Source organism: Camelus bactrianus, chromosome 10, assembly GCF_048773025.1.
Source record: "Camelus bactrianus isolate YW-2024 breed Bactrian camel chromosome 10, ASM4877302v1, whole genome shotgun sequence".
Taxonomy (NCBI): Eukaryota; Metazoa; Chordata; class Mammalia; order Artiodactyla; family Camelidae; genus Camelus; species Camelus bactrianus.
The window spans coordinates 35,990,144-36,008,159 of record NC_133548.1 but is presented as its reverse complement, the minus strand read 5'-3'; the positions used below and the strand labels follow the sequence as shown (position 1 = coordinate 36,008,159).

Here is an 18,016-nt window from a genome sequence, read left to right as displayed (position 1 = left end):
TGGCCCCCTCATACAACCTTCTGTTAGAGAGTATGCAATATGCAAGAAAGCCTTTATTTATATTTTTCAAGCACATCTTATTTACTTTAAATATTGCATTATAGGCTACAAGTGATCTGGAACACTATGATAAGGCTCGACATGAAGAATTTAAAAAATATGAAATGATGAAGGAACATGAAAGGAGAGAATATTTAAAAACACTAAATGAAGAAAAGAGAAAAGAAGAAGAATCTAAATTTGAAGAAATGAAGAAAAAGCATGAAAATCATCCCAAAGTTAATCATCCAGTAAGAATTATGACTTAAAAAAACCGTAATTAGATGAAGATACTTCTTTGTACCAGACAATAGAATTTTATCATAGGTTATTAATTATAAGCTTAATATCTTGATTTTTAATTCTATGAAGTTTCTCAATTTTATATTTTATTTTAAGTCAATTTACATAGCTTATAGTTTGTTTTGATTTTTTTTTTTTTAATTGACTCACAGGGAAGCAAAGATCAACTAAAAGAGGTGTGGGAAGAGGCTGATGGATTGGATCCTAATGACTTTGACCCCAAGACATTTTTCAAATTACATGGTGACAGATTTGATATAAATATTAATATCTATTTCTTCTGTTTGACAAATTATAGATGCTTCACTCTTAATTGATTTCTGCCAAGCTTTGCTAATTGAATCTTATTGATGGTAAATGTTTATAGAGTTTTTCTCTAGGGTAGTATAATAGTTTTTCTTGCTGGTCTACAGTATAAAATATTTTAGGTCAGAAGCAGTGTCTTTATACCTGCTGTTACTTTTAGTCTTTATATGACTTATAACAAATATCTCTGTCAAATGAAGGTATTTCAGTGACTAGCTAGGTTATATCTAACAGACTTTATGGTATAATATTAAAATTTACTTTTAATCTTATGGCATATTGTTTTACTTTATATTTCTTGGGAAAAAATTGGTTAAGATATACATTTTTCTTAAAAACTATTATGAATTATGAATAAGTGAATTGTTATCAGTTGGACTGATTTGAGGCTTCATAAAAAAGAAAGAAGCCTTTTTCTGTAACATGTTGGTGCTTCTTGTAATACTTCTGTAAACCATTTATAATTAGTTACATTTTAATTATCTATTTTCTAAGATATTAAATTCAGTTTTTGCATTTATAACTTTTAAACTTTAGATGTCAATAGTGATGGCTTTCTAGATGAACAAGAATTAGAAGCCCTATTTACTAAAGAGGTAAATGAACTCATTATTCAATGCTTTTCCTCTATTTCCTTTCTATAATCTTCCTTTCCTTTATGTTGGTTTTAAAATTTTCTTTTTAGTTGGAGAAAGTATACGACCCCAAAAATGAAGAGGATGATATGGTAGAAATGGAGGAAGAAAGGCTTAGAATGAGGGAACATGTAATGAATGAGGTATGTTTTTAAAGTTTATCTGTTACTTCTATGGATTATTCAAGTTCTTGCAATAAATCTTACCATAAAGTAGAAAATAAATATATAGACTAGGTATTTAATTGGGTTTTGCACTTTTGATCCAGAATAGTCAGTAGATTCCCTTAATGTAAATAAAATTATTTGTAACTACTTTAAAATATTTAAAAAGGTTAGGATGCTTTTCCAATGGCATTTCCAATGCTATTCCTCAAAATCATGATTTTAAAAAATGTACATGAAATAATGCTGTAAAACATTCTTTTAGAAGTAAAAAATAAAGTAGCCATTATTTGATATTTTAAATGCTGTATTAGTTTTTGCTAAGAAATTCAAAACCTCAATACTTTAATGGTTTATAGCAACAAATATTTATTTCTTGTTCACATTATTAAGCTGAAAAATCTGAAATAGATATCATAGGCAAGGTAACTTAAGCCCACTGTTTTGCTTCACTGATTTTCACCTGATATTTGAGCTATTCGTGGTGAATTGGGATTTCTACTGACTGCTGGTATCCCAAGTAACTAATGAATTTATTTGGCCATTATGGAGTTCACTTTTGTAACTGAACTTGAAGAGCCATTGAAGAGGATTTGGAAATGTTGTCAACTGTAGTTTTGATTTATAGTTAGTTGTTTGTTTTTAGGTAAAAATGTTGAGTGCATTTTAACTTAAACTCCTTTCTCTTGGCCAAAACAGCCCTCCTCCTGGAAAGGTTATGTCTCTTGCTCAACCATTTGGCTTCAAGAGGAATTATACATGGTGTGGTGAGGAAGGATGATAATTCTAGCCTAGCTAGTCAGATCAGCAGACTTAAAGTTGGTGATCTTTGGGAGTATCGGGTATTTTCAAAATTGAATTATATAGAAGAGAAAGATGTTTTCTGATTCTAGAATAATATTGAGAGTTCTGTTTCGGTTTTTTTCCCCTTATTTTCTATGGATGTTAGGCTAGCCCTAATTGCTGTAAGCTTATGTAGTAGCATCTTTTAGAAGAATTTCTAGTGTCTAAATAATGAAAAAGAGTTATTTTATTCAACATACACATTTTTCTTTAATCAGGTTGATACTAACAAAGACCGATTGGTGACTTTAGAAGAGTTTTTGAAAGCTACAGAAAAAAAGGAATTCTTGGAGCCGGATAGCTGGGAGGTAATAAAACCCACTTGAAATTGGTTGTACGGTTCAAGAAATCCTGCATCAGTCTATTCTAACTTTAACCTTTATTCCCCATTATGTTTGCATGTATAGTCTTACCTGCTTGGCTTTTCATATAAAATGTCACCATAAAATAATGAACTTGATTTCTTGGAAAGCTGTGGCAATTGATCTCTATTGGTAATCACATTGCGTATAATTAGGAATCTTTTTAAAACTGTAAAATAATGTTCAGTTTTGAAAATTAGAAATATCATGTATTTAAAGAATGAGTTAGAAGTTACCTGTAACTCTACCAGCCAGAGGTAGACACTTAAATTATGCATTTTGTAACGACAATTTGGGAATTGTATATTTAGTATATGCATATATAGCATATAGTGTATAAATAGTGTACTGTCCCATTTTTAATTTACATATACATGTAAATTTATATCCGTATATTTTTAAACGGCTTCATACTATATAAATGATTTTTTGTTTGTGAAATTCTGTTTTTTTAATTCAACAATATTTCATGAACATTTTCCAATACCATTTCTCAAAATCACAATTTAAAAAATAACCACTTACCATGTACTTGTGTGGTTATCATGTATTTGTATAGCCATTCTTCCAGATTTAGACATTATGAGTCAATCTCAATTTTTTTTTTTTACTCTGATAAATAACACTATGATGACTACCCATTTGTTCATGCACTTTTGGGCATCTGTGATGATTTCCCTGGGATTAATTCCTAGGAATAAAACTATTTTCAAGGTTTCTGAACATTTTTTAGTCTCTAAATATATCTGTCAGATTGCTCCAGAAAGGTGTTCCAATTTATACCATCACTTGCTATATATAAATGAGTGCATACACATCCTGTAATGAATGCTTGAGAGGTACCACCCCAAATAGATTGAAGAAGAAACATTTTCTTTTTCTATATAAAATATAAAATAAATATAAAATAAAAAGATTACTATTTTAATTAGCTTTTTAATTGTCCAGAAAACAGTTTGAGATAGGATGTTCAACTGTCATAGTTTACCTAGGACTGAGGAGTTTCCCAGGATGTAGAACTTTTCAGTGCTAAAACTGGGTCAGTCCTGGACAAATTGGGACAGTTGGTCATTTTAGTTTGAGGTTAAATAAGTCAGCTTTTTTGTTGTCAGTTTTTGTCTAACATTTAATATATTTCTGGACATTGGTGAAGAAGAATGCTATGATTCTTTGAACATGAATTCTCTTTAGTGCTTCTGGTGAACGGGATCAATAGATAATTATATACCTTTTTCACTTTGACGTAATTTCAGATTTACACACACAAAAACTTGCAAGAATAAACAAGGAATTCCTGAATACCTTTGACTCAGATTCCCATTTTACTACATTTGCTTTTTCCTGCTCCTTTTCTCTCTTTCTCCATTTTTCATCTCTTTCTGTGTGTGTATCTGTGTATAATATATATCGTTATTTTTGAGTGTAAGTTGCAGATGCTGCTGCTTTAACCTTAAATACTTGAGTGTGTATTTTTTGCAAACAAGGATTTATCATACATAATCACAGTAAAATAGTCAGTGCTACACACACAATACTATTCTCTAATCTGTAGACTTTGTTGAGATTTTTGTCAATGTTCCCAGTATTGTCCTTTATAGCAAAAGAAATTCCAAGATCTTGCATTGGAGTTAGTTGTAATGTCTTTCTAACCTCCTTTAACCTGAAACAGTTCCTGAGTCTTTGTATCTCATAGCACTGATATTTCTAAAAACTACAGATACTTTTGTACTTTGCTAATCATAGAATTTTAAGGCTGAATCAGATCTTCTTGTTTTATGTCTAAGGTTATTCTTTTCTCATTTTTTTCTTTTAGACATTGGATCAGCAACAGTTCTTCACAGAAGAAGAACTGAAAGAATATGAAAATCTTATCTCCGTGCAAGAAATTGAACTTAAGAAAAAGGCAGATGAGCTTCAGAAACAGAAAGAAGAGCTGCAACGTCAGCATGAACAACTTGAGGCTCAGAAGCTGGAATATCATCAGGTGGTATTTTGTAAAAGGCTTGTGGCATTAAAAAGGATTTTAGGGGCTTTGCTGAAAGCCCTGTGTTTTTGTAGTATAATATTTCAATGTACTAGTCTCTATAGAATTTTAAATTTTAGTATTTTTTTAAACTGCATTGTTGAATATTACTCTAAATTTTAGAATTTGAATATCCCATTTTGGAAAACAATTTTCAGTCAATTTGTTATGCTTTGTCAAAGGTCAAACATATCAGAGAAAATCAAATAATTCTTACTTTTGAGACATTCTTTTTCCATTCACTAGGTCGTACAGCAGATGGAACAAAAAAAATTACAAGGAATTTCCCCATCAGTGCCTGGTGGAGAATCAAAGATCCAGTCACGTATGTAATTTTGTTTAATTTCTTTGTTTGTTTAAGGAAATAAAAAATTGAATAAATAGAAATTCACATTTATTAGAAGTATAATTTCAAATCATTAACATCTGTTCTATTTTCTATATACTTGTAGAAACAGAACAACTTGTATTACAGAAAAATGAAAAAGCCACTAAAATTTTTTATGCATCAGCACATCTCAAAAGCTATATAATTTGATAGCCAGATTTATGGTAAAATGATTTGTTTTATTGTTATTATTATTATTTTAAATGGAGGTACTGGGGATTAAACCCAGGACCTTGTGCATGCTAAGAATGCACTCTACCACTGAACTATACCCTCCACCCCCAAGTTATTATTAGTTTAAAAATGATTTATTTTAATATTATTAGTAATTCTTCCTAATCTATTAATATTATTAGAGGACATGCTTTTTAATTGTAATCTATGATTAACTAAGCATATTTAAAAAACAAGAACTCAATATATCTCTCTATATATAAAAGAATATTAGAATAAAGGAAAATATCTTTAAAATGAGAGCATGTTTACATGTTTTTTTTGAACAGACATTTAAAGTCCGAAGTCCACCAGAACTTGGAAGAAAGCTCTTAAGTCATCATCTGTGTCATCTTTTTACCTCCCTTCCTTTTTCTCTGCCCAATAAATATTTTAAAGCATATATGGAATAAAGGACGATACTTTTTAAATGAGAACTTTTTTTTTGGACCCAGATAGTTAAAGATTGAAGTCTACCAGAACCAGGAAGGAAACAAACTCAGTATCTGCTCTCATTTTCATACCTCCCTTCTTTTTTCTTTCTTTAGTGATTTAGTTCTCCTTAGTGATTTAAATAAGTGGCCTTATGCCCATAATTTAATCAAACTGTCAGTAACTATTTAAGTGAGAAGCTCCATCCATTGCTTTTAGAATAAATTGCTCTCACCTACTCATAAAGATACTCTTTTATGGGTGCTTATCATACCCTAGCTCAATAAATGTCTCTTTGATATTGATAATTCTTCTCCTGAGAAGACCATAGTATTCCTTGGTGTTTCTTAGAAACTTTTTTCTACTTTCAGCAACCTTACCTGTGAGAAATTCTTCTACTGAATAGCTTTTGCTGTATCACTTCAGGTCATTTTTCATTCATATTTTTGCTTCAAACTCCATCATTTAAGATCAGGTTTTGCTACATGTAACAGAAAAACCAAAGATAACAGTGGTTTAAACTAAATAGTTTTTGCCTTTTACATAAAAGAAACCTGGAAATAGGTGATGTCTAGGTGCCTGACTTTCTGCTCTGCTCTCCTCAGTGCATGGTTTTCATCCTCAAGTTTTACTTCATTCTCAGTGTCCAAGATGACTTTTGCAGGCAGTGGGGAAAGGCAACAAAAGCAACTTCCTCCAGCTGATGCAGCTTTCCCAGAGAACCACACAGCATTTGAATTTGCATCTCATTGGCCAGGATGGTGGCATATGGCCATCCAGCTGCTAGGGAAGCTGAGAAATCCATGTAGCAATGGCACCAGCTAAAAGTTAGGATTCTTTAACTAAGGAAGAATTTCTTTTAAGAAGGGAAGAAGGAATGTTTGGTAGGCAACTTATAGTTTTAACTTAAACAGCCTTTTGGCTACCTAAATATCTATGTACATTCTTCTGAAACATAGAAAATGCTCATTTCCCCCACCCCAAAAAGGAAACCACCAAAACCCAATCCATTATTGCGTGTAGCTCAAAGCCCATGATATATGAGTATAGTCCCGTCCAACCGGTCAAGATGTGGTTTCTTATGTTCTGGCCATCTAAAAACTAAAGAGCAGCATGTCCGCCCCACGAGCAACGTATGCATAATTTGGTACGGGATAACTGCAATAAAATCAACCTTTTACAAGAGGGAAAAACAGAAAACGTACCAGGCATCTGTCTCTAACAATTTAAAATATACTGCTCGGCAGAAATAGCAAGGTCTCTCTGCTCCGTCCAGAAATACATTCTTTCATTTTTCCATCAGGCCACCCCTGATGCATCTTTCTGGGAGGAACTCCTTTTTCTGATGTCCTCAGGGGCCTTTGGCATTGCCCTCTAGGAAGTTTTTATTGTCCATTAATCTTCAAGGACACAAGTGGGCATTGGAAAGTGTCCCCTTCTTAGTGGCTGAACAGCCTTTGCACTTCACTTCCTGTTGGTTTGGCTCTGGGGCCTTGGGAAATGTAACAGATAGTCACAGGCTGTTTGAGGCCAGGTTTAGGGTTTTTGTTTTTGTTTTGTTCTGCTTTTTGGCAAGACAGTTCCCTGTCTTAGTATGTTTCTGGTCTGTTTTCTTCGATTGTTACCGTGAGAAACCACAAAGATCTTGTAAGACATAGTTCTTGACAATGAACCTCATCTTTTACTTGCTGGCCTCTGTGTTCTTTTTCTCCACTTAGGTCTTAAGTGAATGGTGCCTACCTGGGATCGTTTTAAACTATAGGCTTGGATGGGGATGACAATCATCTTAATCTGATTTTTTTTCTTTAGGATGGCTCTCGTTACTTGGCAGAAAATTCTTAAAGGAAGTTTCTTGGAAAGGTTGTGAAAGCTTTGGCACTTTCCTCAGAACCTTTACTTATAACTGTTTCAGTTTAGAGTGAAGTAGTTGACTTCTTCAATTCTTCAGAGCTCCAGATTTGGGACTGTGTGAATTTATTTGGTAGATAGAGAGCAGTTCCCTTAGCAAAGCTGTATTCCTTTCCATCTCTGCAGACCTGTTCACCCTAGCCAGAGTCACATCTCTCTTGCAGGACTTTGCTGAAAGAGGCAAGATACAGCCCACACATGCTAGCATTCTGAAGTTCTACCACCTCTTTCTCTGAAACCTTAACCTCAGTTGGCATGCGGTATCACTGCCCAAAGCCCTACCTCCTCCACCAAGCCAATTCCATTTTTAAGATCATTTTAGTTGCTACACATTACTCCTAGCTACCAAATTTAGTTGCTACAGGTTAAGATTCTTGGTTGTAGGTAATGGAACCTTCTTTAGCTATTAAACAGAATGGGATTGTTAGGGGGAATAGACGGCTCATGGCATCTTTGGGAGGGCTAGAAAAACAGAACTTAGGCTGAACTTCTAGGAACTGCATCACAAGAGTGGGCTGCCACAGAAGCTGCTGCTTTTGGAACAATCAAGAATCTGCCTGCCAGATCAGGAAGCTACACCCTGGATTAGGAAACCACTGAACAGTTGCCAGCTCCAGAACCACACCACTTTGGCCGTTCTTTGGGTCAGCAAAAATGGATACTTCATGTCCTGCTTCTCTCCCCATGTTACTTGGTTCTGAGTACAAGTTTCAAGTGAGTGCATCTGATTATTTGGACCAATCATATCTGGGACCCTAGCTGCAAGGGAGGCTGGGAAATAATGCTTAAATTTCCTACCCCTCTATTGCAGGATTGCATGTTTAAAGCTATTGAATGAACCAATCTACTGTAATACCTCAAAATTTTACATTGTTTCTCTTAACAATAATAATTTTTAAAACTCTTAGTTCTGCTTTTACAAATTTTAAAATAATCATGGCATACTGCTTCAAACACTTCAGATTTTTTTCCTTAAATCATGGATCCCAAAGTTAAATATAGCAAGCTAAAAGAGTTCTGCTTATATACAGTTTAAAAAACCCACAAAAATCACTCAGCAGAGTATATTTCTATAGAGATGGAGAATTCCTATCTCTTTGTTTAAACTGTAGGAAATATTTTTAAATGGTCTAGAATATCCTTTTGTTGTCTCTATCTGTAACTGGTATTGTGATAAGACAGGGATTTACCTGAGATAAACTTTTTTAGATAGTGGACTGGGGTTAAATCAGAAAGTAATTGGAGACAACAGTATTGTACCACAATTAATGTAATGTGACAGTATCACTGCAACAGCAGTCGTATTACAATATATTAAACGCATCAAAGTAACACATTTTATACCTTAAATTTACACAGTGTTATGTATCAAATATATTCAATTAAAGAAAAAAATAATTGTAGGAGAACTTAGAGAAATTTTTAAAATGCTTTTCTGACATGAGTAAATAATGGATATTAATGTAGACATACCTCACAGCTTCCAGCAAATTATTATAATTTATATTATTAAGAAAAAAGAATTGTTACCCTAAGATTATATATGGACATAAGAAATTCCAGTATTTATGAGTGTTGGGCATTTCCAAGTGACCATTGTTTCTTTCCTTTATTTTTTTTTGTAGGGGGAGATCTATTTATTTACTTACTTTTAGGGGAGGTACCAGGGATTGAACCCAGGACCTCGTGCATGCTAAGCATGTGCTCTACCACTTGAGCTATACCCTCCCCCAAAACTGCTTTTTTTTTTTTTGAAGGGGGAGGTAATTAGGTTTATTAATTTATTTTTAAAGGAGGTACTGGAGATTGAACCCAGGACCTTGTAAATGCTAGGCGTGCACTCTACCACTTGAGGTATATCCTCCCCCTTCATTTTTTCTTCAAGAGTTGCTAATAGTATTCTTTCCAGCTCTGTTAGAAAGTACCAGTCCTGTTGTTGATTTATCCCATTCTTCATATTTCTTTAGATATTAGGTAGTCTTTGGTTTAGCTGACTTAGTGGTATGTATTTGGAATTTGGAGTTTTGTTTCACGTATAAATTTTCATGAAGCATGTATATTTTATAGAATACTTAGGTATATATAATTAAAATTATATTTTAAAAGACAATGGTCCTCTAGAATATTTCACTCTTACTAAAAGAAACTGCAATTTAGAAGTAGTGGTAAAAAATCCTTTGGGAGATGGCTCTACTTTTTTTTAACCAAGATTTGTTTACAACGGCATTTATTTAATGCTAATTTAACAGATTTGTATTACCATAAGCCTAAATTCCAATCTATTTTTCACATGAGGAAAAATATAAAGAAAATGTTAATATTTGTGATGTGACTTTTAAGATAGCCTAACTAATAAAAGAGGGAGTGAGAAATGTATTTTCTTTAGGGAGAAATATTGACAAGTCTAGTTGTAGTTAGTGACCAACACTTAATTTTTGTTTTGTAGCTGTGCAGTAAATCAAGAAGAAATTGAAAAAGAGGCAGAGTTCGATGACAAGCGTCATCATCTTCATGCATGCCCACTGTCCCGCAGTCTGCAAATGGCGTAACTGGCATTTGAGTCCAGGTCTTCCTGTTGGTTTTCTGTAGATTACACTCTTTTTAATGATGTGAGGAAAAAATTCAAATAGGATCAATCAGACTACTAGAATGCAAGATGATGGAGAAAGAGGTATGTGAGTTCGTAACAATAGCAAATGCCACTTGTGTTCTGCACTTTGCAGTTAAATTGATTTTAAAACTGGTCTCCAGGTGGTAAAACTCGATCACTGAGCATTTTAAGTTTTGCTTGGAGAAGTCACAAGCCACTTTTTGATTAGCAAGGGGATGAGAAATTAAGGGCTGCCTCCAGACATTTTGACTGAAGCATCCTGGAAGTATAAATTTAGCTTTTCCTAGGTGAGACAGGAAGACTCGGGGGGCTGGAGTTGGCTCCTCATCCCTATCCCAGGTCAGATAAGACTCTGGCAAAGTCTTTTCCCTTGAGAGCATCCTTCGTTATGGAGAACACACTGGGTGTATTTTTTAATGGTACTTTTCCTCTCCCCTAAGCTCAGAACAGGAGGGGATTTTTCTTGGATGTTCATAGTGAGAGCCTAGTGGGGTTCCGGGAGGTGAAACTCATGGTAGTGTTGTGGCCCGCCCGTAAGACTGGGACTCCACGAGTTTTTTTGCTCTCAATCTAATCCCCACTCATCCTTTAGCAATTTTTAGAGTTACTGTGTAAATGCGTCTGCCAGTGTATGGCTCTAGTACCTTCTGCTTAAGGTTATGTGATCTCGGCTGTGGTTCTCTCAATCGGCCTGTCTCTCTAGTTTTTAGGGTGGCGGTTTGCCTTGTCACCTCAGTTCTCTGAAGGCTCTAAGAAAAGCTGTTGATCTGCAGTTTGTTCAGCTCAGCATTTTTTCCTGTTATGAGGATAGAATTGACTTCCTGTTATGACTTCTAGACATGATTTCTCTCCCCTGGCAGCTCACCCAGTCAGCAGCTTGTTTCTGGAGAAGGTGAAAGATAATGAAGATAGACATATTTTGTGTAAGTCAACTGGGTTTTATCCAGAGAACATTAACATAATGTGGAAAAGGTGGACCCAAAAGGATCTTCAGTACCAAGAAGTTTCTGAGGGCATCATTACTGGTCCCACCGTCAAGAATGAGGATGGTACATTTAATGTTACCAGCTACTTGAGCCTGAGGCCCGCTCTGGAAGACAGTGTGACCAGCTACCAGTGCGTGGTATGGCATGTATCCTTGCTCACGGGCCAGAGTTTCAACCTTACCCTGCCTCTGACAGGTAAGCATCCTCCTGGACGTTTCCCCTACTCTTCATCTTGAGGAGGTATAACATAAAACGTGGGTTCCCAGGCAGTTTAGGGGCAGATGGGGGCCAATGGGGAAGGAGAGAAAGCTTTGTCTGGTTTAGCTCAGCCCCCAAGTCAGCGGCCAGACAAGGGCACTAAGCCAAGGTAGAGGGTCTAATAGGTAGAGAGTGGCGGCAATAATCCTCAAGGAGAAACAGGCTACTTGTTAGCTCATGGCCACCTAAGTGTTCCGGGTGGTCTACATGGCTTGGAGTGGAAAGTTTGCCAGCTGCGCAGAGAAAGGGGACAAGATCCTGTCCATGTCCCCTGAGGATAAGGGTCTATTGGGGGCCAGGGCCCCAGCCCTGCCAGCAACTCTTCTGATTAGGCTCCAAGTCCACTGCAAACTGTTGGCTGATAGAGGCTGAATCTGTAGTTCTGTGCCCAAGATGAGGAGGCCATCATAGGGTGGTCCTGCAGATATCCAGGGCTTTCCCCAGGCATGCTGGATCCTTAGCTTAGGGTAATACAACTCACTACAGAACCCCTCCTGCTGGTGGGGTGGGGTTCAGGGAGCTTATATCCTGGCTTCCATGGTCATGGCGCTGGTCCTGGGTAGAGATGACTCTGCTTGTCCAATGCATCTTCCTGGAGCTGAGAGAGGTAAGGAAGGCAGAAGCTGACTAGTGGCCCTGTGGCATGTGGTCTGGGTATGCCAGATGGGGCTTGGGATGGTCCTGAAGGGAGAGAAAAATTTTTCTTGGAAGTAAGAGCCAGGGCTTACGTGAGTGGTGTGAGAAGGGATGTGTAGCATGTGCAGGGCATGGGGAATATGAAGATGAAATATACTTTGTGTGTATGGTATAAGGGATTTGTCTGGGTGATATGTATACATCTTATGCTGCTCTACCAAATTGCCATGGACAGGGTGGTTTATACATAGAACATTATTTCTCACAGTTCTGGAGGCTGGACTTCTGAGATCAGTACAGCAGCATGGTTAGGTGAGAGCCTCTTCGAGGTTTCAGACTTCTCACTGTGACTTCACATGGTGGAAGGAATGAGGGATCTCTTGAAGGCTTCATTTATAAGGCACTAATCTCACTCATGAGGGCTCCACCCTCATGACCTAATCACCCCAAAGCCCCACCTCCTAATACCATCACCTCGGGCATTAGCACTTCAACATATGAATTTTGGCAGGGAGACAGATACTTAACCTATAGCAGTATATAAGTGACATAGGATGGAGCAGTAGCATGGAAGCTTTGAACACATGTGTGGCATGAGTATGTGGCATGTGGTGTTTGATATTGCAGTGTATTTCTGACACATGCTGGCACACTTTGATGTGCGGAGGTGTATGTGATAGGTTGGAGGATATCAAGACGTGTGGCACAAGGTTGGCAGTTCTATCTCTGACAGGGAAGATGACATGCAACCTCACAGATCCTGGAAGCAGTCATGTGGTGTCTTTGGCCCCTGCCAGTAGGTTTCCTCCTAATGTTCTCCTCTTCTTTCTCTCTGCAGAATCTGAGAAGAAAACTGACTTGAAGATTGTTGGGTTATGCATTGGATTGTTATTTATTGTGCTAATCATATTAATGTTAGTTTTTCTTTGTAAAAGGTAAGGTCTCCAAAACAAAGTTTAGCCTTGTGTTTTGGAGTTGACTCTGGGGGTTCAGGGAGCATGGCTAATGCATGGTGTTGGGGAGTATTCTAAGTATTCTGGTGGTATGTTGCTTTTTCTGACATGTTGGGGAAGAACTTTCTCATCTGGTCTCGGTGTGGTGGCCTGTGACTCTGGGGAGATGCAATGTAAAACCCCTCTGCCTCCTCGTAATAAACAAGTCTCACGGGAAATCAAACCAGACCTCATTAGTTCACACCAGGCCTGTGAATCCTGCACGGGCTGCACTGTTGTTCTCACATACAGAAGCCATGGCTCAGAGAGGGCAAGTCCTTCCCCCAGTTGCTCATATTTTGTTAATAGCTCAATGGGATCACTTACCCCCCAGATTTTACTGGTTTAACCAAGAATCTCTAACCCTAGTGAGGGTATTTCCAAACTAAAACATGTTTCCAAACATGTTTATCCCTATGGCCCAAATAGCAAATAAAACAACATAAGCTGTTGTTGAGACCAGTGAAAATGTGTTGGTTAAATTGTTCTAGATAATAAAGTTGCCCCCAGTTATTTATGGGCCTGCCAAGGCAGAAGCTGTGCAGTAGCTAATACATCTCATAAATGCTTTAGGAGAAGTAGAACAATCCATCCATCAAGAAAAAAGGCTGTTTGTCTAAACGTGGCCAACTGATTCATGGGTCTTATTCTCCTAATTGGCCCTACACCAATGAGAAAACTAGATATAAAATGGTTTTCAAATGTTTCGTGTGATATTGGTTAATGTTCTCATATATCTTGCCTTCCTCTGGCTTCTGATATCTAAGGTACCGGACGGACACTCTTTTTGATACTTTTTGAAGAAGAGACAAAAGCCTTCACCACCAGCCTGGATTCTGTGGCGGTTTGCAGTGATGGCTTCAATCCTTCACCCTTCCCTATGTCCATGTCCTTTGTCATGTAATTTTTTGGTGTCCTCCAATCATGGGCTGCCCCTTAAACTTGGGGCAGTGTGACTTGCTCTGGCCAATACAATGAGACAGAAGTGAGTGTGCCATTTCCAAGCCTACACCTTAAGAGGCCTTGTGTATTTCCATTTGCTTTCTTTTGTGCTTCTGATATTTGTGAGAGGAGGACACTTGCCCAAGCTAGCCTGCTGGAGGATGAGAGACACCAGAAGCTGGAGCTAGATGCTCTAGCAGAGGCCAGTCTAGATCAGATGACAGCCACCAGACATAGAAGTAAATCTAGCTAAGATCATCGTCAGCGCCAACAGAACCAACTCTTAAATGCATGAGAAATTAGTTATTCTTTCAAAGCCACTGCTTTATAGGGTGGCTTGTTACACAGTAAAAGCTGACTGATACAGCTCCTCAGGAAGTTGCATTTTGACCCAAAAGCCACAGAGATGTGCTGCTGAGACCTTCTTCAAGAGACAGCCTGCTGTGAAGAGTGTACTCAGCCACCGTGTTCCAGCTGTGGCATCTCAGGGATCTGCTGTAGTTTTCGAGCTTATGCCATGCTCTCCCTGGCTAGCCAATGGCTGAGCATGGCAGGAATCTTCGGAGTTCCCTGTTGTTCCCTTTGGTGGCTGAGACTTTCTTGGAGAAACCCTGTCATCTGAGACTCTTGCTACCCAGTCACCCCTTCTTCCTCCCTTCACAGATACCAGACCTGCGTCAAAGCTTCAGTCAGAACTGTACACATTTACTTCTCTCTGGTTTACCCTGGAGTATCTTCCCTTCCCCAGTTATGATGGCATTATGAGAAAAACTGATCAAATGCAGTAAAGAGTACACAGAGGCAGGGCTACATAATAAACTGTAGTTGCATATGCGCTTTGTTTCACTGCTCCATTCATTGGCATCAGTGCCTGGAAGGACCTAAGGGTGGGCGAAAGATAGAAGTTCACACTCCTATACGCAAGTTGGCCAGTCTAGGTGGCCTGCCTTTCACATCACTCCAGAGTTGGGCCTGCCCCAAATGGAAAAAGAGTACGGTGTAGGTAACGCTTGCTTCTCTTCCCATGAAAATATGCAATGCCCCAAGCAGGTGGACCTGGCAGAGAGGATACCAGTAATCTAGATTCTAGTGCAGCAGACCCACTCTCTGGAACCCAGTTCTGACTTTAATCCCATTGTTCGGCCTTTCCCCAACTCTTTACAAGTTGAAACAGATCTGTTGTTCGTCAGGCCTGCCCCAGTCAGGGGTCAGCAGCATGCATGTCTTCTTCCCCAAAGTCTTGGTACAATAAAGGGTCTGACACTGGACCTGGGGAGACCTCAGAGGTGAGCACAGAAGTATGAGGGGAGCCAGGGCTGCTCTGCTTCTTGCAGCAAGCTCCCCAGGAAAGTTCTCCCTAAGAAAAGATGTTACAGAGGAACTTGAGAGCAGAACAAAGCTGGGAGGATGCTTACCTGAGAAGAGTGAGTTCTGTAGGAGCTGGGTGAGTCTTCCCCGGCAGAGAGGCCAGAGGGTCATCTTTGTGGGCCGCATGTGGGCTACGTGGTGACTGGCTGGAGATGCCAAATCCATGGGCATTACTAGGCCTGAGCAGGTTTCCGGTATGGCTAATGGGCTTGTTTTTCCAGACTGGCAATTCCGTTTCACTACCGGAAGAGGGTGGCTTGGCTTCCCTCCCCTGTTGAGCTCAGGACTGAGGCCCAGGATGAATGTCACACCACCTGGTGTGAGTTGGGGACAGACAGGAGTGGCAGATGTGCCCCATCAGTCTACACTACTAACTCACTGGCATGGGGACAGTAGCCTGGAAGGTAAGGACACCAGTCCTCTTGCAAGAAGGCAGAAGATGGAGGGTTCATCATACACATGGTGAGGTACCTCTGGCTACCTTGGTGTTTTTGACGTGATCCATGCTGTCACTTACCATAGCTGAGCGTGCCGTCAATCTCAAATCTGTTATCTTCCTGAGTTACACTTTCCTCTTGTTCTTGGTCTAGAGACATCTGTCCCCCAGTGGTGTATTTGACACTTGAGAGCAAGGTGGCACTCCTAGTAAAAGGTGACACTCAGGTCACTGGGACCATGCAGCAGCGAGTAAGGAGCAGGGCTTTGGCAGGAGACAGACTTGGGCCCAAATCTTGGGCTGGCCACTTACTAGCCGTGAGATCTTGGTGAGTTAACACTACTTCTAATCCCATTTCCTCATCTGTAAACTCAGAGAACAGTGCCTCCCTCAGCACTGGACCACAGTGACATGGGATATACCCTTCTCCTTCTTGGAGGGGCCTGGAGGAGACCAGTTCTGTGCACAGGGTGTGGACAAGCTTGGACTGCTCTGTCTGCTCTCATGTGATGCCCAATGCTGTCCTATTTTTGTTAGAAACAGAATTCTCACAGCAGTTTCTGCTGGGCTGAGCAGAGCTCAGGGGAGCTCCCTTGTGCTGTTTAGGCCAGTGCCTTAAAGAGTGGGTGCCTCAAGTTGGAGGGAGCACTGTCAGTGGGCAAGAACATCAAGGGGGGGTCTCAGAAGGTCTGATACAGCCACTCCCTCCATGCCTGGAGGTTTTCAGCTCCTCCCCGAGCTAAGCCTTAAGGCTGGGGTCTCTCAGAGTTGAAAGCATAGGACCAGTAGCCCTGATTTTCTGGGACCAAGTAGGTATTGTCTGTGGCCAGCAGGTGGCGCTGGGACCTCAGTTCTGCTGGTTCACAGTCACCAGTGCGTAAGGTACATGTGGGGGTGAAGGAAGGTTACTCTGGATGGGGCCCGGAGGATGGTGCTGCCCAGAGGCTCCTCATTAGCGAAGCCCCTGCCCCTGGTTTTAAAGACATCCAAGCTGAGACCCAAGAGCCAAGCATTGTCCCTAGAACTCTGGGATGACTGAGTAGCTTCTTGTCCCTTCTTCCTCTAAACCAGAAACAGGTTAGCTCAGCAAGGAAGGGAATCAATGTTGGGAGACTGTGAGTGCAAGGAAGGAGCATCTTGGAGCCCGGGCCAGCAGCTTCTGGCCCTTCAGTCCTGCCGCTGGAGTAGCCTGGGACAAACTCTCACTGATCCAACCAAAGCCCTCAAACTGCAGCAATGACCCTGGCTTGTTGTCCTGTACACTGTCCATCACTTATTCATTCATTCATTCATTCACTTGACAGTTACTCAGTGCCAGTCACAGTACTGAATTAGGCAAAGTCCCTGGCGTCAAGGAGCCATGGACTTGAGGATGGGAGACAGAAACATCAACACAGGCAAAAGGAGAATGCTCACAAGTACAGAGGTAGGGAGGGGACCGTCACTTTCCAAAGGAATCAGGGAAGGCTTCACAGAGGCATCATTTGACCTGGATTTTTATGGATTTCAACAGGCAGCAATGGGCAGTCCAGGCAAAGGGAATAACGTAAGCAGAAGCTCAGAGGTAGGAAGGCCTGCTTTCCAGCCTTACAGCTCCCTGTTCTCTGGCCAAGACCCTGTGCAACCACCCTCTCCTCTGGCAGCCTCAGTAGCCCCTCCTTGCATACAACATTGACCAAGCCTGAAATCATGGGCCTAGCCTTGAGCAGAAGTTGATGGGGAACAACCGGAGGCACTTGACATGGGAGGGAATGATGTCTTTTAATAAGACCACTCTGGTGGCTGCGTGGCAGAAGGACTGCAGGTGAGATGGAGACAAAAAGCACAGGTAACGGGATATTACATGTCTCCTGTCATCAAGGTCTGAGCTGGGAGGGGGTCTTGTGTAGAAAGGAAGACCAGGCAGAGAAATTCATCACCAGGGGACATATAATAGCACCTTCTCTCTGAACATTCGCTTGCTCAGTTGTCTCATCATGTCGCTGATTCAACAGCAGTCACAAGAGTTAACATTTACTGAGCACTTATTTAGAACGAGGCACTTAAGCATTTGACATATGCTTTTCACTTACTCCCACAACAGTTCTATGAGGTAGGTACTATTAGTATCCCCACTTTATAGATGAGGCAACTGAGGCACAGAAAGATTAAGTTATGTGACCAAGGTCTTA

General features: G+C 39.7%; 2 protein-coding genes across 9 annotated transcripts in view; both read left to right on the top strand.

Moving 5' to 3' along the window:
* The window catches only part of NUCB2 (nucleobindin 2), a 32,063-nt gene extending 26,356 nt beyond the window's left edge, over positions 1–5,707 (top strand). For all 8 annotated transcript variants that reach the window (XM_010964805.3, XM_010964806.3, XM_010964804.2 and 5 more), the window contains 8 exons: positions 105–290; positions 495–585; positions 1,186–1,244; positions 1,334–1,426; positions 2,509–2,598; positions 4,466–4,636; positions 4,922–5,000; positions 5,567–5,707. In XM_010964805.3, coding sequence (XP_010963107.1) covers positions 105–290; positions 495–585; positions 1,186–1,244; positions 1,334–1,426; positions 2,509–2,598; positions 4,466–4,636; positions 4,922–5,000; positions 5,567–5,574 — 777 coding nt within the window. In that variant the 3' untranslated portion in view covers positions 5,575–5,707. The remainder of the gene's footprint in view (positions 1–104; positions 291–494; positions 586–1,185; positions 1,245–1,333; positions 1,427–2,508; positions 2,599–4,465; positions 4,637–4,921; positions 5,001–5,566) is intronic.
* Positions 5,708–5,844: 137 nt separating this feature from the next.
* On the top strand, positions 5,845–14,876 carry NCR3LG1 (natural killer cell cytotoxicity receptor 3 ligand 1). Its single transcript, XM_045523829.2, has 5 exons — positions 5,845–8,330; positions 10,063–10,287; positions 11,088–11,408; positions 12,946–13,042; positions 13,867–14,876. The coding sequence occupies exons 2-5, from the start codon at positions 10,266–10,268 to the stop codon at positions 13,898–13,900; spliced, it is 474 nt and encodes a 157-aa protein (XP_045379785.1). The 5' UTR covers positions 5,845–8,330; positions 10,063–10,265; the 3' UTR covers positions 13,901–14,876.
* Positions 14,877–18,016: the final 3,140 nt, after the last annotated feature.